This window comes from Lonchura striata, chromosome 6 (genome assembly GCF_046129695.1).
Source record: "Lonchura striata isolate bLonStr1 chromosome 6, bLonStr1.mat, whole genome shotgun sequence".
NCBI lineage: Eukaryota > Metazoa > Chordata > Aves > Passeriformes > Estrildidae > Lonchura > Lonchura striata.
This window is the reverse complement of record NC_134608.1, coordinates 62,804,826-62,826,493: the sequence shown is the minus strand read 5'-3', so window position 1 is coordinate 62,826,493 and position 21,668 is coordinate 62,804,826. Positions and strand designations below refer to the sequence as shown.

The 21,668-nt window shown below is 40.8% G+C and overlaps 1 protein-coding gene across 2 annotated transcripts in view; it reads left to right on the top strand.

The window, feature by feature from the left end:
- The window catches only part of MICAL2 (microtubule associated monooxygenase, calponin and LIM domain containing 2), a 75,852-nt gene that overhangs the window by 19,308 nt on the left and 34,876 nt on the right, over positions 1-21,668 (top strand). For both annotated transcript variants that reach the window (XM_021527535.2, XM_031505075.2), the window contains exon 2: positions 3,547-3,904. In XM_021527535.2, coding sequence (XP_021383210.1) covers positions 3,641-3,904 — 264 coding nt within the window. In that variant the 5' untranslated portion in view covers positions 3,547-3,640. The remainder of the gene's footprint in view (positions 1-3,546; positions 3,905-21,668) is intronic.

Genomic DNA, 21,668 nt, shown 5'->3' with positions numbered 1-21,668 from the left:
TTTGTGCAGGCTATTTCCTGCTCTCTTGTTCTTTTTCTTTCACTGACCCAAATTTTTATTGGGCTTTGTAACACTTCAGCGAGGTTTAAAATGAAATGCATTTTATTTTTGGGTTGTGCTACTAGAGGAAGTTTAAAAGTCACTTTAAAAAGCATAGTTTGCAGTTTCAGCATCAGTACTCACCTTGATGAATTTTTGGCTCTGTATTTCATCCCTAGAGTGATCTCTATGATGAAGGAAGCAAAAGGATAAATGATAATACTCTCAGAACTCAAGTACTTTGCCAAACACTGTTAATTTTTCTACTTCAGGTAAGCAGTTAATGCATTGCCTCTTAAGTCTTTGAAACAGCTACAGAACAGGAAGCTTTAATTATAGGCAAGAATGACCCTGTTGAACTTCTTATCCTTATTGCATTGCTTCTAGTGAGTTATATACAATACCGCAGTGAAATATCAGTGACTCCTCAGAAAGAAATGCATGCTTTTCCATCATCTGCATATACTTAGAGCACCATCTTCAGCTCTGTCATCTGTCAACACAGTGTTTGTGCCAAAAAAAAAAAAAAAAAAAAAAAAGGAGAAATTAAGTGGTGTTTCCAGCAATCCAGAAACCTTAGTAACCAGAGTCTTCTGTCTCATCCTGCTTTTTTGACCACAAAATGTTACTTTTTTGGAGAATATGACCTCTGACACAGCAAAGAGAAATGCTTCACTAGTGAGCAAATGTCTACTGAGATGCCACTCCTCAGTTTTTCAGTACAGGCAATAAGGGAGTGTGTTGGAAGTTCCTGAGGAGAAGATTTTGTGCCCAGAAAAAATCGTCTCGGTCTCAGCATTGTGGTATTGGAGAAGGGAGGTTTTATGGCTGGAGAAGGTGTCCTGCCTGTTCTCCCCAGTGGAAAGGCAGAGGAAGGCTAAGCCATATTTTTGTGTGTGTAACACCTACTTCCACTCCATGCTAAAAATGTTTTTGTCCCTTCCCTTTGCCTGCAGTGGGTCCTGCACTGCCTCATGTTTGCTTTTCTTCTTTGGTTGGTTCAGATACTGCTGTCCTCTCTTAGCTCTGCTCTTCCCCCACTTCCCTGCTGGATGGCAACAGCTGAAGCCATAAAACTCCAGTCTCTGTAAGCAGAAAAAGGCACCGAGTTAGAGCTTGTGATCACATTCGCTTATCAGTTACACCAAGAGTTAACTTTTAAAGATATTTGTGTTCTGTGAACACAACCATCTTGGAGTGAGCTAATAAAAGAGTGGAGAGGAAGCACTGTTTCACAGCTGTGGTGTCAGCAAAGTCTGGTAGGTGTGAGCGAGGCAGCAGAACGTGGATTTCTGGTGACAAAGGAGAGCGAGTCTGGCTGCCACTCCCTCCCTCAGCCGCAGTGGGGCATTTCACTGACACTGCTTGTAATTATTTGAGGGAAAAGGAAAATGAACTCTTTTATGTTATAGAAATACCTCAGGCAAGTATAAAAGCTGGGTAAAGTAAGTGTTTAGCCTTGATTTTAAGTATTATTTTTAGTGGGCCTCAAATCCTGAGGTGCATGCATGCCAAGCTATTCAAGCCTCATTGCAGCATCTTGCACTGTGTTGCACGGTTGTTCCTTGCCTTTTCCATGGAACTTTTGGATCTGTTGATGCTTTCTGGACCGACCTAAATCCGTTGTGTAGCTCTTCATTCCCAAAGCTAGAAGCAGTGAGGGGAGAGCCACACCTGCAGTGGGTTGGCAAAGCCAGGCTGGCACACAGTTCTTGGGGACTTTGCTCATTAATCATTGAGTGTTCCAACCTGGGAAAGTGCACCATGCCCTGAACTCCTTCTGAGTCAATGGGAGTTCATGGCGCTCTGCTGCTTGAAAAATTAAATCTTCTGAAAGGCGGGGCATGTAAAACATTTATGCTTTTACCTCACAAAGCTCTGAAGAAGAGGGCATGAAGTGTACTATAAATGAAGTATTCAGAGGGGAAAACAAGAATTTCCTGACTTGTTCTTGGCACCAAACATTTAATCATGACATTTGGTCTAAGAAAATGTACAAACTCTCAACATTGCCAATTTATTTTACCCACAAACCCACAACAGACTGATGATGTGTATACAAAGGTTATTTATTTTGAGCACAGACAGGGAATGTGAGTATTCCAAATGCTTCCTTATATCTCCCTCTGGGATCTCTTTAATAAGTTGCATAATATTTTTCTGTATTAGAGGATGGTAAGATAGACATGGTGGGTCTCTTCTTTACTTAAATATGCTGGTTATGTTTTCTTTTTTCTTCTTTGAAGGAAATGCAAGCAGAGAATGAATAGTTTGTGAACAGTGTTAAACTGAGACACATGACTTCAAAGGCCTTTCTAACAATTTATTCTGAAACTATCAGCCAACAAATGACATTCCAAGTAAAATAGCTAATTATGTGGAAAGTTAGGCAAGCATTGATTTAGTTTTTTGTTTCTTGGACTGGCAGATAATTCTTTAATAGCAAGAAAAAGGATACATGACTTAAGTTTCTGAGCTTGAGTCCAGGTAAACCTTCTTCTGAGGACAAGTTTATACATAACCTGTAACAATATTCTTGGAAAATGTGAAAGCCAATTGGATACTTTCTGTGGACCTTGGCTGACTCTAAGATGCTCCCCATTAGAGTTGAGGAACAAGGTTAAAGGATAAGGGAGTGCCGCAATTGAAACTTGTGTTAATTTAGAATAGCATTGCTCTTGCAGAATGTGAGGGTATTTATCTGGAATATCAGGCACAGTTTGACAGTAATCATGTTACTAGGAAGAGCCAATGAGGCTTAGCAGGCCAAACATCCTTACTTTATATCATCAGCACATGATAAGGTAAGACTCCAAACACATAACTTCAGCATTGAACATGTAGAGACGTGGAGATAAAATTCCTTTCTATGCACTAAAGCCTTTCTCATTTTGGCAAGAGTGTTAGAAAAAGGAGGACTCCTTGTGATTACTTGTTTTCTGGTTTCTTTAGTTCTGGTATAACTTGTGATGATGTTTCTGCTTAGCCTGTTTTGTATATTTGTTTGTGGCAAGTGATTGTGCCATTTCTGAATTGCTCTGGGTGAGCTGCACCCTTGGCCCTAACTTGTGCAACAGCATAAAAAAATCCATTAAACCATGTTGACTTTTGTCTGCAGGTTTCCATCAATTCTTAAGACCAAAATGTCTCTTCCTGTTACATAAATTCCACTTGGGGAAAAAATCTGGACTTTTGGGGTTTGCTCATCAGTTATCTAGGACTGAACAAAAAAGAAAAAAAAAACTTAAATCTTCAAGCTCTCAGTGAAGTTTGTTCTTTTTATAGCAGTAGGCTTGAGTTAGGGTTTTTATAACAGTCTTTGTGAGTACAAGATATCACAGCACAAATGTTATGTTTGTAACACTTGGGTATCACTACAAACTTTTTGTGCCTGCTTGTCTAGTCACTGTATGCTGGGGCTTTATGTTCATATTGCATGTGCAGTTTGTGGATTTAATTTTATCATGAAGAACCTGCTTTTATATGCCCTGTGTTTGTCTTTTCTAGGAATAACATGTGTAGAAGTACTTGCTAGTGTTGATCACCTGTACACCAGCACAAGAGCTCCAGCTTAATCATTCTCAAGCTCTACTCTCAGAACATGGGGGAAAATGATGATGAAAAATACAATCAAGCTGGCCAGATATTTGAAAACTTTGTACAAGCATCAACATGCAAAGGCACCATTCAGGCCTTCAATATTCTCACTCGCCAACTTGAATTAGATCCTTTGGACAATAGAAACTTTTATACCAAACTGAAATCAAGAGTGACTACATGGAAGGCCAAAGCTTTGTGGAACAAGCTTGATAAGAGAGCAAGTCACAAAGAGTATAAACGTGGAAAGTCTTGTATGAACACTAAGGTAAGTGGAATTTGGTTTTTGATTTCATATCTTGGGAATTTATAAACTTGTTTTCTGCAGAAGCAAGGTTTCTACCGTCACATACAGTGTGTCTGTTCAGTAACCCTTCCTTTAATATGCTGAAACTGGTTATCAACTGATTTGGACAGATTTTAAGGTGTTTTTCTTCTGAAAGTTCTGTGGAAACTCACAATATATGAGTAAGCCTTAAAGCATCCTGTTTTCCAGTCTGTCTCAGACTTTCTGTCCTTTTTATACTTCATCACCAAACAAGTGTAAGATGCAAACTTCTGAAGAAGTAGGCTGCATTCATTACAGACTCTCAAGAACTACTTGCTTTATTAAACAGGGGTTTGCAAGGTACAAACTGTAACATAGTCAGCAGGCTTATGTGTTTCAGCAGCAGTTCCTAAGCTGCTCTCTGAAAGTGCTGCTTGGAGGTCTGGGGATCTGTCTGTGTCACCTGGCATTGGCTCCAGCTGCTGTACAAGAGCAAAAGACAATCCTGCTAAATGCATGGATTGAAGTCCTTTCCTGGTAGTGCTTTTTCACAAGCAGAATGTGGGTAATTGCTCTGTGATAGCTACTGAGGGAGAAGGTCTGCTTGGCTGTGGAGAGGACAGGAAATTATCTTTTCACAGAGCATGCAGTATGTATTTTGATAGAATGCACCATTGAGCACTGGTGTAAATCTTGCTGACAAAAGTACAAAGTACTCTAGTTCCTGCCAGTTGTTTCATCTGGCTATCACAGAATATTTCTACTATCTTTGTCCTGAGAGCAATTCATTCATTTATTAGCAAGGGATGGCTAAATGTTGCCCCAAGAAGGGTAATTTTTAAGGAGCTACTTGACTGTATAGAGGTAGAACAGAGAAGAGTGGCATACTGGGGTATAACTAGACACCAAAATGTGGAGGGCATTTTAATTAAAACTATTACTGAAGTGTTCCTTCATGGACTCAGTAGATAGGCAGTGTTGAAAGCTTCTTTCTTCTGGTTTGCATCATTGACTGAAACTTCTCAAAAGCATGAGTGAGAAGAACACCAAGTTCCCTTCAGTACATAGAGAGTTCTCTGATTTTATTCACTTTTCATAAGCTCCCAATGATTGTTAATGTATTTAAAGGTCATAAGGGTCCTTAATATAGTTTTATTTAGTAAAGGAGTGTCGTTACAGCTATTTGCACTGTGTTCCTGGCAGGCTCAATTTTTCTTCTCTCCTTTTTCCCTTCATTTCCCTTTTTGACCTGTGCTTCCTTCCTCCCTTTTTGTTCTTTGGAAAAGTCTTTGAACATTATGTCATGGAGCATCTTTGTGATGAAAACAGGAAAGGGAAGGAATGAGAAAGTGTCTGATGATTAGCAAATTATAGGAAATATTCCATACACATACCAGGTCCAAATTTCCATGGTGGTAAGTTTGAGGAAGTGTTTGCAACACAAAAAAGGAGTTTTAAGACCCACGTGAAATGTAAAAACTAAGTCTCCTCTCAAATGGTGACATTACAAAACCAAGGCTTTGTTCTGTAAACTTCCTAAAAAAAGTGATTAATTTTTATTTTGTGAGAAGACTCATAGAAATGGGTTGGTACATAAAATACATAGGCTGTGCAATGCTTTACAATGTTGCCAAGGAGGAAGTTAATCAACACCTTTCACAGTGTTGAAAGTATGGTATTATTGCCCCTTGAGATTAAAGATTTATTTTTAGTGGCATGGTGTAAGTATTTGCAGAAACTGATGGACATTTCTATGATGCACATACAACCAACTCGCAAATGGCTGTAGAATGTCTGCATGTGAAGAGTGTGGGTATAGATATTCCGTGAAATACTTGAAGATGTTCATCATGAACCTGGCCCCTGCCCAGACCTGCACTTCAGTGTGTCATCGCTGATTTAACGAGAGAAACATGAATCTTCAGATTGCTGGGAATGAGCAGCCACAGTCAGTGGGCTCGGTGGGGATATCTACCAAACATTCCTGGGGTGTGAATCACAGGCTGCTGTGGAGCTATCTGTGCCTGTCCCTGCAGCACGGGAGGCTGCTGTGCTGGGAGAGGAGTGGGGACCCTGACCCCACTCACCGATAAGGGGTTCTCAGAAATGCTGGCAGCCCAGCCAGTGCAGAGAGGTTATGCACAGCACCCTTTACCTCCAGTCCAAATGGTGATTTTAGCTTTCTTTCCTATTGTGTGCTGTGCCAGTGCTGCTTGCAGTGGTGGAGCAGGAGTTCACAGCTGCATCCTGGCAGCCGTGCCCAGTGCTCGCCTCCGTGGGGACTGCTTGGGTAGATCTGCCCCAGGTAAAAACCCTACTTGTTAAAGCAGGATCACAACTTCAGCAACAAGCTAAGTGGATTTTTGCAGTTGAAGTTCTGTAAACAGAGCCAAATTTGCTAGTAGGCATAATTTAAAAAAGATATATATATATATATATATATATATATATATATATATATATATATATATATATATATATATATATATGACTTCAAGGCTTTAAATGAGGTTCTGGCCTTGAATGCTGTAGCTGAGTCTGCAGCTCCCCGTTCTTAGATACAGCTTTGCAATCTTCCCAGTCTTTGGAGGAGATAAAGAAGATTCACTTGGGTTCTACATGACTCATATTGGTGCTTTATTTTTGTTTGTTTTATTTGTTGTTGGTTTTGGGGTTTTTTAAACAAAATGAAAATCTGCTGCCTCATCCCAAAACTGTTGTTTTGGTTTTTTTTCACATGGTATTTTACGACCTGAACACTGTACTTGATTTTCATGCTTCTAAACTCTTCAGCCACACTTAAGTTAATCATTGCAATATACACAAATTTTATACATACAGAACGTTCCACTCCAGCTAAATAACAATAATCCTGTGTCTTAACTGTTCTTGAAGAACACTGCCAAATATGGCTTTCAAAGTTTGTACAATGATACAATTTTAAGCTGGATGAATTGCTCAAAACTGGTTGAGCAATTTTCAAGAAGTTCAAACCCACTGCTATTTCAGAGTTGTTTTACTGGGGGCATTATTTTCCCTAAATTCTTTATAGAAAAAAAACCCAAAAAAACCAAAACCAACCCAACCCAAAATAACACCAGAGTGCTGTAAAAGACATGCACAGAACTGGGGCAGAAATTAACTTTCTGAAACTGTAGGAGTCTGCCTGTTTCAGTGTTAAATCTTCACAAAACATAAACTTCCTTCAGTCTTGGTCTTCTAAGTTGGGATAGAATCCTGTTCAAAATTTGTTTCTGGAGCTAGCACCTGCCTAGTTCACCAGCCTTAAAGAGAAACACAAGTCTGTACTAACCAGGCAAAACTGTAGATATCACACTGTGCTTTTTGCAAATATGTGCAGAAAAAGCACATTTTTTTTATGCTGATGAAATTTCTCTCTGGTGTTCATCTTATACTAATTAATGCAGAGGAGCATGGTTGGACTCTGAAGTGGTTATTTGTTTCTTTGGGGAATGAAGCTGGACAATTGAAGAACATTAAAGGTTTAATGCATGTTGCCTATGTTACCAGTTTAAAATCAGTCTAAATTTTTGAACATGCAAAACATCATGCAATGATGTTATAAATGAGTATCTGTAACAGCTAGTGTTAGTATATTCATTACTTGCACTTGATTTACATTTACTTTGTTTACCTGTGTAAATCATATGAATATGTGCATGCCCATATAAATGAGGTTCCCACTGATGTTTGAGATAGGTATGAATATTTATCAGGGGGTAGCACTTGGCTCATGCTGTGCACCCGAAATTCAGGGTCTCCCATGTTTCAGGGGAGCAGAGATTTCTGCACATGGAAACATCCCAGGCTTACTCTGAGAGGGGGTGTTGGTTCTCTGAAGCATGCAAATGTGGTGTTGCCTTCCCCTTCAAAGGTGCATGCTGTTTTTGCAAAATACATGCTTACACTTGAGAACTAAGAAAACTTTGCTTAAAGTGCTACTGTGTAATTATCAGCTGCTTCGGTAGACTCTGGCATTTCTCTCTGGATATTCCAGTTTTGGTACAAAACTCCCCAGTGGGAGAGGGACAAATTCCCGGGCACAGCTTTGGTCTTCTGGGCATTGTCTGTATTTTGGACCCCACCTTGGGCACAGTTCCTGGGTGGGAGACTTGTACAGCCTGAGCTGCTGTTTTGAGGCTGAACAATATTAGCATAAAGCAAGGATAAATAAAATTAAGCTAAGAAGTTTTGAAAGCTGTGCATTTAAAACCATACATATGTGCATTTGTAGTCATATGTGTAGATGGAATCGTATAAAATCCTAAAAAAACGAATTCAATTATTTTGAAGTCTATCATATTCAGGTTGGAAAAGGCCTCTAAGATTGAGTCCAGTTGGTTAACCCAGTACCACTCTGTTCACCACTAAATGTGGTCCTCATATGCCTCTCTTCTACTCATTCCTCAACTCGGCCTTTCAAATCTTGTTTTACAATAGATGAGGTTTCCTTCCAAAACCTCCTGTTGAGACTTATTGCAAGAGAATGACTCTAAAATTGTTTTTAGGAATGTTTCTAGGACTTGCATAGGGATGGAGTGGCTCTTTTGGTACTGTCCTGTGCTGTCAGTCTGGCTGGGACTCAGGGGCATCAGTGTCCCTGGTGCAGAGAGGGCTCCATGGTGATGCTTTATCCAGCACAGCAGTACAGAGAGCCTGTGGTTTCAGGGGAGCTGGGTCAGCAGAGGAGGAGCCCTGGGTCAGAACTGGGCTTGGAGGTTTTCTGACTGAACCTGAGCTGTGTCTCCCTGTTCTAACCACACTGGTGTACGCATGATCAATAAAATGGGGGATGGCCTTTATCTGTAAACCCCTTCCAATCCTTTTCACATTGTCTCATTTTCTAAAGACTGGCAAATGAATGCCTTGGGAGTTAACAAACCTACTATTCTGGTGCTGTCCTTCCCACAGAGCTGAGAAAGGGAAAGGAGCTCCTGGTGTCACTGGGTGTTGCCATGTTCCGTAGCCATAGGGTGATGGATAGGATGGGCAGAGGGTGCCAGGTCTCTCTGCTTGTTGAAGGTACAAAGTGCCTTCCTTCCAGTCCTCAGTTGTTTACAAACATCCCATTCTGCAACCTTGCCCCTCGTGGTAAATCAGGCAGGCTGGGTTCTGTCATAATCTGTGGTATTGATAACCCTGAGATTGTAGAAAGTCTCTGTCTCTCAGCCCCCTGCCAAAGCAGAAGCCATAATTGGTCTGTGCTGGTTTCCAGGTTGTTTATTCTGTTTATCTCTCACATGTTCTGCTGCCCTGCCCAGCTCTGTCCTGCAGGGCAGCGTGTGGGGCTCTGCCCTCAGTGGGATGTGACAAACATTAAATACCAGAAACTCCCTGGGCTGGATTTACAATAACGTGCCAATATCTGTCACCTACGTTGGACAGTGTGTCCCCAGCCTGAACCAACAGAAAAATGCCAACACCACAGTGAGACATGGAGGGCATGAAGAAGGAGAAAAAGGACAAGGCACACCCAATTTCCTCCATCTTGATCCCTTTGGACCCCTTATCTAGAATCCTAAAATTTTACTTTTGCACCCGTGCCACACTTAATTATTACTCATATCAAACACTCAGAGCTGGTAATTGATCCTGTAAGATTGAAAACTCTTTTCTATGGACAGAGATCACAGCCAGTGTCTCTGGGGGCTCTGTCCAGGGGGGTTCCTGACCCCTGCCAGGGTCCCAGACCTGCCAGGGCAGCCAGAGGGAAGCCCTGGATTCCCACAGGGTTCCATATGTCTTCCTCTTCCCACCTTCCTCTGTGGTGCTAAGCAGATACTTGTCGATTAATTAAGCAAATCATCCAGCATGTATGGACCTGCAGGTAAAGTGGCCAAATTTCCTTCCTAAGTGCTGGCATTTCTCGATCCTTCAGAGGCAACAGGAATTTTCAGCCAGGCTTTTCCAGTGCTGTACATACTAGTACAGAAGCCAGTGAGTTTGAGTGTTCGACTGACCTGACTGATTGCATCCCTCAAGGCAAACATTTTGTTTTTAATTGAGTAACTGAATTGTAAGATGAAAGAAGGCAAAGGCAGTTATGCTCCAGTGGAAAAAATATCCATATTATAATGAAAACTTTAACCTCTTTACTCTTATAAAGAGTAAATACCAATCCCTTTTGCTGGATTTACAAATTCTTCAAAATAATTATTGGAATGGGGAGATTTTCAAACCTGATAATCAGGGTTTATAACGAACACACAAAACTTGTTGCAGATATATTAGATAGTGTTGCTAGCTTGCTTATTTTAATAAAAAGGCATTCCTGTGAAGTCCACAAAACTTGAACTAGTCAGCCAGAAGATGACTGCCAAGTCAGGAAGCTGAGTGAAAGGTTGTGGCTTTTTACAAAGAGGCATTCAGCTGCTTTGTGTCTTTATGCTTTTTTTTCCTTTAAGCAAACAAACAAACAGTGCTTGGATAGTAGAATCCAGAAGCTGTCGAGGTTTTGGGGAATATTGAAGGCCGCATGTTCTACTGACATTTTAAGTGGCACCTATGTATGTTCGGTATACTTGAAAGACAAGCTGTTTATCTTGATATTGGTGCTTCTTTGCTTTTGCCTTTTAGAACAGGGATTCTAAAGCTTTGTACTCGATTTCCACTGTAGATTTATTTTTAAGGTTTTTAATAAGAAACTTCTATTTCAAAGCTATAAAAAATATGGGACTAATGGGGATGAGTGGCGAGGAAGATTTTCTTGAGATGCATGGAGAAGCAGTAAATCACCTATGAACATGTAGTGAAACCACAGTTGTTTGCTTTCATTTCTCCAAGGATTTTTAGAGAGGGGATAGGGAGAAGCTGGGGTGGTGACAGGACATACAGCAGACAGTTCTTTGAAATTGAAACAAAGTATTTGACTCTTTGTGATGTGTTTTAAACTGAGATTGGGCCAAATTACATCAGCAAAAGCAAATGTTTGGCATGTGATTTGGTAATGAAATCACTTTATTTTCATTATCCTGGAGACACTTCCACAAACACAGTTTTTTCATCTTTATCAGTCATGAAAAGCAGTAAAGCCTGGCCAAAACAGAGCAATCAGACAGGCTAGATAAGACTTTTTAGGCATGTGGAATTTAATTTTTTTGGCTTGGAAGGTAACAGTAGCTTTACATCTGTATTTTAACAGAATCCTGCTGTTTCTCTGTCCCTGACTTAATGGCTTTGCAAGTAATCGAGAGAAGGGAACTGTCCCACCCTGACCTGATTTCCTAGATATTTTATGAAGATTCCCACAGGGAGTGACACACAGTTACTTTCACACAAACCACCACTATTGTCACCGCAAGTGGCTTAATTAGGTCTGAATGAAACAAAAGGTTCTAACGGGGTGTGTGCCCATGGCCCTGGCTCTGTAGGGCTTTGGGGTTTGGTTCTTTGAAGCAGCTGGGCTGTGTCCATCCACCAGCAAGTGTGGGAACCCCAGCCTTACTCTGGGGTCTCATGTGGTGGTGAATTTTTTTTTTTAACTCCTGCTTTTAAAGAAAAACTGCACAGGCTCTTGCTGTTTGGATTTAAGGCAGTTTATTGTTGGTTATCTAAAAGATTGTCTTCTCAGGCTGCGGCTGCTTGGTCAGCGGCCTGGGCAGAGGCTCACACACACCCTGACATCCTCTCTGTCTGCTGTCTTCTTCTTCTCTCCCCACCCAGGGCTGTTGCTGTCTTTTATATGATATATTACATATTATATGTTTATAGTTTTCTCTCAATACTTATTACCTATATTATAAAGTGCTTTTCTACTCTAAACTAATCTGTGAGTGCCAACATCACCAAGAACATGGAGGCAAGGAAGAAGAAGGAGGAAGAACAGGATCAGCCCACTTTCTTCTATTTTAGAACTTCTGACCCCCATGGACAAAGTAAAAACCCCTTCTGTACAAGTGTTAAAACCCCCCTGTACAATACTAAAAAAATTTCCCCTCTGTTTTGTAACTACATTTACTATACTATCTAACCTTTTGTGACTGCTTGTTCCACCTCCAAAGTTGGTAACTCATTCTATGGCTTAAACTCAAAATCACAGCTGTTTCCAGCTGTCTGCCAGGGTCTAAAATGCTTCTGACCAAGGCCTGGAACCTCTAAAAATGTCTGAGGGACATTTTGAGTTCCAACAAGCAAGGCTGCTGTGGAGGGCAAGGGGCGCTCCAGGGCAGGATGCTTTGCCTGGCTCAGGTCTTTCTCCTGCCTTCCAAGAGACCCTTGTGGTTGTTATGGGGTTGGTGCCAAATGTGGTCGTTAGGAGTTTGTTATTAGCTGTGCTTCCAGCTTCGCTCTGGTAATGTTTGTGTACTGATAAGTGAGGAAATGCATAACTTTTGCTACCAAGAAGTGATTAAGCACTTGGCTGCTAAACCCCAGATTTCAGACAATAAGGCAATTTCCTGTCTCCTGTAGCTGAGGTCCTTCCTGAGGTTCCCATGTCTGCCCTGAGAACAGGGTTTTGGGGATGTGGTTACTCTCTTTCTGCTGACAAACAAAATTCTGCATTATCTGCTGTTAAGGCCTCAGTGCAGATAGCTATGAATACTCTTTACTTAGAATGCAAAATACCACAGTTCTAAGATGCTATATAAGAAGAGAAAATGTAAAATATATTTGTAGAAGATTATTTTCATAAGCAATCGAGAAAATTTCTATTTGGTTCTATGGCTTCTCTCTAAAAAGCCATAATATTGATGGTATTCATGGTGAAAAAAAGAAGTTTATCTGGTATCTGTTGAAAAGAAAAAATAGAAATTCCCTTTTAATGCCCTTGAAACCAGTTTATTTTGCTTTATTTACTCTGCTACACTGATTAAAGGGGAATTATTTTTGTCAGACAGTTCTTGAAATTTCCACATTCCCTAACAAGTTTGCACTTAAATAGTTTGTTTCTACAAACAGTCAGCTTTCTGCAAACTGTTTGCTATCTCATGTCTCTAGGATATTTGTGTCTTAACCTGAGATCAACAGGGTAAAGTTGCTAGAAGCTACAAGGAGATGATGAACCTTCTCAGAAAAAATTTGGAATATGCTGCAGAAAATGATCTGGTGCTAGTGAGGACCCACACATCCAGCTACCTCCTTGGTGCAGATGAAACCCTAGCTAAAATATTCTGGCAGATAAACTGGAGCAAGTCCAGAGCAGAGCAGCAGGAATGGTCAGAGCTCTGCAGAAGAGGCTTCAATACCTTCACCCCATCTGTGCTAGGGAAGTTGGGCCTTCCCATGGTGGGGAGCACCATGGGGCTGCTTGGAGCACAACCAGAACTGCTGTGGCATTTCACCTTCTGTGTCTTGTGGTCTTGCTGATGCTGATAGATCAAGTTCTGATTAGCTTTTCAAAGTTTGCGTTTTGCCCTGGACATTTGCTGCTCCTGAAGAGCAGCTCGTGTTTTTCCAAGGACGCACTGTTTCTAATTGACAAAGCAGCCAAGAGACACTGCCTGACTTGTCTTGCACCACTCTCTGGGTTTGTTCATCTGGCTGAGATACTGTCTGAGCAGAAACCATGTGGTTCTGCCATGCTGGGACTTAGCCTTGTGTTGTTTCTTTCTCCTGCCCCTTTGGAAGGCAGCTCTGAAAGGACCTGTGCAACAGCAAGCGTTCCTTCCTCCCAGTCCCGTCCTGCCTGCACTCTGCCTGCCATTCTTGCAGGATTTACAATTCAGATAAAATAACTGCTCCGGGGTAAATTGCGACTCAGATTAGAAAACATTGCAGGAGATGGCAGTGAGCTTCCTGCCAAGGACTACACACCCAAAGTAGTAATTACAAGTTATGCAGATCAGCAAGTGCTTGGTGGAAGGCAAAGACATTTCTCTCGGGTTTCTTCTCCCCGCGTTTTCTCTTACCTGTGCTTTAGCAAGGTGGGAAAAAATGGGATAGGGTAGGAAGCCATTCCTGGTTGGTGGGACTGCTGCTGGGTCTGGTCCCTGCTTGGTTCTGCATGCCCTGCCTGCCTGAAGGCACCTGGGCTAGGAAGTTCACTGCCTGTCAGCCCAGATTCAGCTCTGGTAGTGGCAGAACAAGCGTGGCCAGTGCTGTTGAGGCAGCTGCCTCCATCTGCATTTCACCCTGCCTGGAATGCGAAAACAGACTCATTAATACGTGTAAATAAACACTGGTCTTCTGTGTATGTTTATCTCCCTTCTGTTGTGTCGGATGTTGGTGTAAAAGAGATTTTGCACCTCGTGATGTGCAATTTGCTGCCGAAGTTTGTCTCCAGCTCTCTGCCTCTCTTTTTGAAGCATACTTATTTTTATATTTTTTCAGTATTTTATATTTCATTTTTGAGACTCTTTCCCTTAGTAATAAGGGCTACTATGTACCACCCTTGTTTTCAGCCAAAAAAGGTTTTGGAAATAAGAACTAGAGATGCTGAAATTTAACTTTCACTTTGTGATGTGCTGCCAGCAGCCTGGTTTGTAGGTTCTGTGACTGCTGTTAACTTTCCCTGCTATCAGAAGCCTTCTTAAAAAATATGCTAAAGGTAAATATATTTAATTCTGGTTGTTTGAACAATTCAAGTCCATCTTCCTTGCTGGCACTTTTGAATGCTGTGTTACTAAGAGGTGCTGGTTGGTAATTCCTAGTGTTCTCAAATTTTAAGAAAAACTGTCAAAAGTAAAGGCATTGTCTACCTGTGGTAAACTGGTTTGTGCAAGGGACCAGTTAAACTAGAAAAAAGTCAGATTATCACTCTTTTTGGAGCTGTATTTAGATTTACTAGTTAAATGTCTTTCAGTGCTAGCAGTGGAAATTCAGTGACTTTGAAGGCTGCATGCTGAGCTGCAAAAAAAAAAAGACTCCAAGAGCCCAGAACTGTTGCCTTCTGGTACTGTATTGCATTTTGAGCTTGTCTGTAGCTGATGTACACTGTTTAGGACAGTTAGGAATTATGGGATTAAATTATTAACATCTTTAAAAATAAATAAATAAAAAAAATTTAAAATCTGGATTCTGACTCAGACCTGATGTCTATTTCTATATGAGCTCATTTACTCAGGACTGGCTTCTCAAAGCCACATCTTTAATGAGTGTTTGTTAACAATTCACCTAATAGAAAAATGAATTTTAGAACGTAATTTAAAATATTCTGTGAAATACCCTCAAAGTAAGCTAACTCACTATTTAGTTGAAAAGCCAATTCCCACATGGAAGCTCAACTTGTTTATTAGACTCTTGTGATGCTTGGTTAAAAGTTCCAGGTTTCTCTGTAGATGGGCCAGACTGGAGGAATGGGGGTGTATTTTTAAAATGTGTTACCAAGCTCTTGCTGCAATAAAGCCATGGTTGTTGACCAACCTGCCTGCATGCTTTAGATGCTGTAGAGCATGAGAAATCCTTTCCTCTGGGTACACTCTGCTGGTTGCCCAGCAAAGCCCCTGTCCCTGGAAACCATGTAGAGGATGAACCATTTTCTCTGTATCACTGTTCACAAAGCTTCCAAGACTCATGGCTTGGTCTCTGCTGTGCTCAGAGGTGAGGCTCTTGATGCCTTTATTGCTTTATCTCTCTCCATCAGTTCTTTGCTTCTGGATGAATTCTTTGTTCCATGGTTTTGTTTTGGGCTCTTTTTGCTAAGTTTTTAATTGTAGCCTCAGAGCACTATCTCAGTGTGACTGGCCAGGTACTTACAGGCTGCCAGCCATGTTCATGGCTGAGATAGTCAGGCAACATTCTTTCTGCAAGGTTTATCTTGTTTTCCTTTTGATTGTTTAAGCAGCTGGCCAAAAAAAAAGAAAAGAAAGCAATCTCTTCTGGGCTTTGGGTGTGGGCTTGTTTTTTTTCTTCCCTGTGTTTTAGTTACAATGAAAGGCAGGTAAGAAAACAACAAACACACTTAATTCCTAAGGATGTTGGAAGGCTTATTTTATGCTTTATTTGAGGAGATTTTTGGATTAAAGCACTTGCCTGGTTTCTAGGGGATATGTTTACTGAAATGAGTGTAACATTTTTTTGTTAGTAATGTCTAGGTTTTTTGGATAACTGTAACTAGTGCAGAGCAACATGAAATTTCCAGGCATACTTTGCTGCATTATGACTGTCAATTACAATTTTTTCAAGAAGTGTTTTTGCAAATTGTTCTAAAAGATCTGAGATCAAGTCACCAGATTTAAATACAACAAATACCACCTGAGAAAGTTCTTCAGAAAAGCTCCAAAGTCCTGGCAGCTCTGATGCATCATGGAAGGCATTCTTGACTTTCTAACACCCTGAGTGCACACAGCCCCTCTTTAATGTGTGGCATAGCAGAATATGAGTTACAGGCGTCGTTCATACCATTGTTTTAATTTCAAACTGTGGAAAGAGCTTTTTTTTTTTTTTTTAATACCCAGGTCTAATATTAGTACATATATCCATGTGACAGAGAGGATGGATGGACAAGTGTGTCCAAATACATCCAGGAATAATGAAGGCACGTACTTTTTTCCGTGCAGTAGCTTATCTTCCGAAAAAATCCCAGTAAAGATGAGCCAGATGAATGCAATAAATGTACTAATGTTTCACTTCTGGCATTTTGACTCAATAAAATGGGAGGGCAGTAAAGATAGATTCTCTGATCCCTGGATTGTGCTGCGTCCAGCTGCGAGTGCAGCAGCTGCTGGGCATGGGGCTGGGGAAAGAGCTGTGACCAAAGTCACCCCGTGTTAGGTGGCCTCAGATCCATGGCAGAGCCTTTGAGGGGAAAAAAAAAATAAAGCTGTGGCTCCATTTATGCCAATCACTGATCTGGGAGAAGACAAAACTGCACATTTCTGAGGTGCTCATGTGGAGTACAAAGGGTAAAATACTGGAAGGATTTAAAGCAGAAGTGGATTCGTGGTGAGGCACTGAATTCATGCATTCATGCAGGGTTTTGTTGCAATTAGGGGTGTGTGAGCCTCGCTGTTCCCAGGTACCTCTGAACTTCCCCAACAGTGGTATTTCTGTAATGTTTACTCTCAAAAAATGCCTGTTCAGCAAGATCCAGCTAGTCTTAATAATATTTTAAGGTAGATTTTGTGACCTATCTGTAGTGTATTTAAGAAGTGTCCACATAACCCTTTGGAGAGTTAGGATTTCTCATTAACATACATATAAGTCAATATTATTTCTGTCAAATGGCACATTTTTTAACCTTGCTAATTCTATAAGGAGCTCATACAACAGTACAACAGAGGGAAAACAACCCTTTTAAAGATTATATAAACTTTGTGGTCAAGTTCAATTAGCTCCTTGGCCTCCTCCCTCACTTTCTTGGGGGAGAAGATGGAAGAATTGATTTTTATTAAAAATAAATCTTCAGCCTGTGACATTTTAATGTTGTCTGAAGTGGCATATAGATTTTCACTTTTCAGTGTCTTCCATAATGATGTTTCAAACTTTAAATTGATTGTGCAGTGGGTTCGGGGTGCATTTGGCTGCAGTGTTGTATCCAGTGGCTGTCAGTGGATTTTTGTGATAAAATATGGGGCTGCAAATGGGAGATGAACTGTAAGTCAGTAAGTCAGGAATGTCCCTCTGAGCAGTCCTATTTTTGCCAGAAGCATTTTCATATCTAGTAAAGGGGATGAGCTGGAAAGCATTGTGGTGGAGAAAGCTCCTGGTGGCTGTCTGCCTTAGCTGCTTATGCAGCTATTTTTCTCTGGAGCCTTTCCAGGGGGACGGTTGCTGCTGTTCCAGAAAATGTGTTGTTTCTTGTGTTGCAGCACATGAAGCCCTTTCACCAATAAACATTGTCCAAATCCATGTAGGATGTGACCCTCTGGAATCACCAAATTAGTCCTTGGTGCACCCCTGGGTGTTGCACAAAGGCCTGGGCTGGTGTGAAAGTTGTGTTCTGTCACAGTCTCAGATCTGCTGACTATGGAAATGAATGTTTGCCATGGAAAAGCAAAGCACTGTCCCTCTGTGTCTTACAGGCAGAGCCTTCTGTCACTGGCTGGGGAGGCCCACAGCTGCTGAGGACACCTGTGGCTGTGAGGATTAGGGGGCTTTGAGGTTTGGGGGGAAAGCTACCCCTTTCTACTCATTCCTGGGACCATGATCCATGCCTGTCCGTCGACTTCCAAATGTTGGTTGGGCTAAAGGCAGCTCAGTAACCTGGGTAGATGGGTTTTGCTGTTTTTTCACCAGTGTGTGTGTGTGCATTTCCACTGAAGAGTGGCAGTGATGCTTCTGGCTTGACATGCCACAGGACAACAAAGGGTGTGCCTCTGTCTGTCCAACTGTTGTTGAGCTGGAGGCTAAAAATAATCCCTTATTTTTCACCTCCAGAACAACTGAAAGGCAGAAATGAGGAAATCTTGAATTCCTGGAATGACTGAAGCTTCTGTCTTCATCCCAAGGACAGGGAGCAGATCATCATTTAACACCGCTTTATTTTCCAATGTTAATTTAATATTTTGGTAGCTTGGGCAGGAGAGGAGTGAGGGCTTTAGAGTGGAATGACAATAGTGAGATAATGCAGTGGGCTGCAACAGGATTTGTCTTCTCTTAGCTATGCCAAGGGATGCTGTTTGTTGCATCCCTCACCCCCATGCTGCAACCAGCTGGTAGATTCCCTGAGCATGTAAATGCTGAGAGCTAATGTTTTTTTTTACTTTTTTCAAGGTCAATTCAAGCCTTTCAGTTATAGTGGATGAGATTTTTATGGGACTAGATTGTTGTGGAGTGTTATTTTGAGGTACGTTTTTGGGATTTTTGTTTTTGTTTTTGTTTTTTTTTTTTTTTTTTTTGTAGTTTCTGTTGGTGTTGTGGGGATTTTTTGTTTGTTGGTTTGAGTTTTTTTGTTTTGTTTGTTTGAGTTTTTTTCAATAAATACAGTGATGGTGTTCAGCTGTTAAACCACATATGATTTTTCCAAAATGGGATGCAGGTGCCTGGATTCCCAGGCTGCTGATTTAGTAGTGGGGGAAAGGAGGGATTGCAAGAGGCCTCTACATTGCATCCCTTTCCCTTTCCTCCCCTCCTATTTTTAGTCATATATTTGTACATTATATGCAGGAGATCATATCAAAATCCCGTGCCTGGCACAGAAGCTATTCTGCTACTATAGAGGTGGCTTGTGCTGCCATTTAACTTGGCACTGGGAATATTTCCTGGAGATTTTCAAGGCACTGCCATTCCTAAACATACTCAGAGAAAGTAGCATCTCTTACAGTCAGACTGACCCTTGAGTGGAATCAAGCCTATAAAACTTACCAAATGCTGTGTGTATTTATATTAGTAAATATAAGTGAAAATTTCTGATACAGTTAAATTGTACAAGGAAGAAATCAGTGAAGTTCTGTTCTATTTCCATCTGAAGATAAGTAATATATTGTGTACTGTGCTTGGTTGTAGTGTGGGACAAGATTTATACAGAAACAACAGTCTTAGGGAACAGGACAATACTTTTTAACGGTATCATAGAAATAGACTATTTACTCAGCAATGTGAATAAAAAACTTCTATAAAATATGCATGGGCTTATTAATGTTTTGTCGTGAAGTGCAAAAATATCCACGCTTTACTTATTAAGTATGAATTTAAACTGAAATAGTCCCAAGTTAGTCACTAGGTAACTATTACTGGCCTGGAAACTTGCATTAGTCTATTTAAATGGGAATTTTGTAACTTAAATTCTTTCTGTTATTTTTTTTCTTGTTAAATCCAATGAAGCTCCTCTTTTGACAGAAAATATTCACATACATCTGCAGGCAGAAGTTCAGCTATTTGTACTAAGAGGTTTTCACCAGGAAAAATGTCTTCTCTCGGAATTATTATCTTGCACTAACATGGTATACTCTCAGTAGTAACACAAGATGTAAAATCCAACATGATCCTGATTCTTCAGGCAGGTCATAGAAGTCTGGTCATGGTCTTATTCTTTCAGCTGTAAAACTAAACAAGACTTTCTCCCTTCATTTCCAGCTTGAGCAAGAAATATGCAAAAGCTCTTTGTCTGTGCCTTTCAGCAAGGGTTACTTGGAATAATTTGTAGGAGATGCTTTGCAAAGTCAAGTTGCCCTTTAGCTTTGTAAGGGATGATCTGGCACTGTGGAAAGGCAGTAGATGTGTGAATGGTGATGGGGATGTCAAGAAGCCCTTGGCATTTGTTCATTCAGGATTGATTGTTTGAGACTCCCTTATGTGATGCCAGCTGTCATGATCTGTGTTATATTGCAAGAAATTAGTTTCAAAAGCAGTTCCCTGATGAGCCAGGAGACTGGGATAACAGGAGGGGAAAATAGGATGCCATTCAAAGTTTGTTCTAGTCTGGCTGCCAGAAGGTTTCTTCTGGGACTCTGTTGGCAAGCAGACCACCGGGGAGTGGCACGGGCTCTTCCCTTATTTAATAAAGATAGGAACACAAACATAGTAAGAATTACTTTTGCTAGGATTTTATGCTGGTTTTGACCCCAGAAGTTTCAAAATTAGATGAAGAAATGCCAAGAGTAAGTTCTACACCAGCAGGAAGCGTCCTCAATAAATCATAGGACGAATAGCTCTGTGATAGAGATAAATGTGTTTCTGGAGGTAACCATGGGTGGCGGCAAACACACAGCCATTTTTCATGGTGTATATATGAAGATACTTTGTCAATGTGATAGGAGGAGAGGAGAGGGCAGAATCCTCCTTAAAATGCTAACATAGTGTGTTGCAAATCACCAGGAGGAACGAAGGGTTTTCTGTGTGGGTTTTGTTACTTGGCAGGATCTGCTGTGACTAAATCGCCAAAGACTGCTATTTCTTTTTATTTTTTATTTTATTTAAAGTTGCATTTATTTATGTATAATGCAGCTTGTAAATGAAAAAAACCAGCCTCACCTTATCAGACCATGTAAGGGCTTTATTTGTAAAATGTTTCTAACTGCATGCTCAATATGACTGGAAGCTGTGAAGGCTCAATTGAGTCACTCACTTGTCTGAGCTCAGAGTTCCCATGTTAATCACAAGAAGCATGTGCAAAAAGTCTGACCCAGATCCACCAGTGATCCTCTTCAGCTGGGCTACATGTGCCTTCTATTTTCTTCCTTTATATTGTTACATCTGTTGATTTTTTTAAAAATATTCATCATTCAGTGAGGAGTGTTCTTCTGAAATTGTGAATTAAATATGTTCTTTTAAGAGGAACAAAGCCAAGTGGCTAAGGCAACAGCCTAACTTTAAAATCTCTGGTTAACAAAACACTTGCCTAAAGCGAAGCCAAAGCACCTGACAGGAATTTTTCTTTCAATGGGAAATTATTAGAATTATTTATTAAATTGAAAAAAGACATTTTTGCACTTCTATGAATTGGGTTGGACAAAAGCCAGCACCAGATACTTTTTGCTCAAGTCGTTAGATCTGAAAACAAATGATGACCAAACCAAAATAAATAAATGACTTTACTTTCCGAAATTGCAATGTAATGGGAACCAGACTGGAATCCAGCGAGCCTGCAGATAGAGCCCATGCTTGCTTTGAAACTGCAGTCAGTGTCTGGCTCTGTGTGTGGGATGCACAGGAGCATGTCTGGCCTCTGACACAATGGTCTTGGATTTGCAGCACAGCCCTGTGGCAAGCACATTTCTCTCCCTCTCAAGATTTTTCGTAGAGGTGCACAGAGAGAAATGAAAGAGAAAACAATTTCTATTTCTGCTCCTTGTTTTTCCTATGTGGAATGTGTTTGGAGAATTGTTTACCTGGAGTGATTGCTTGGTTGGATTCTGGTGAGGATTGTTTGAGCCTGATGGCCAATCCAACCCACCTGGGGCTGAACTCTCAGAGAGGGTCAAGA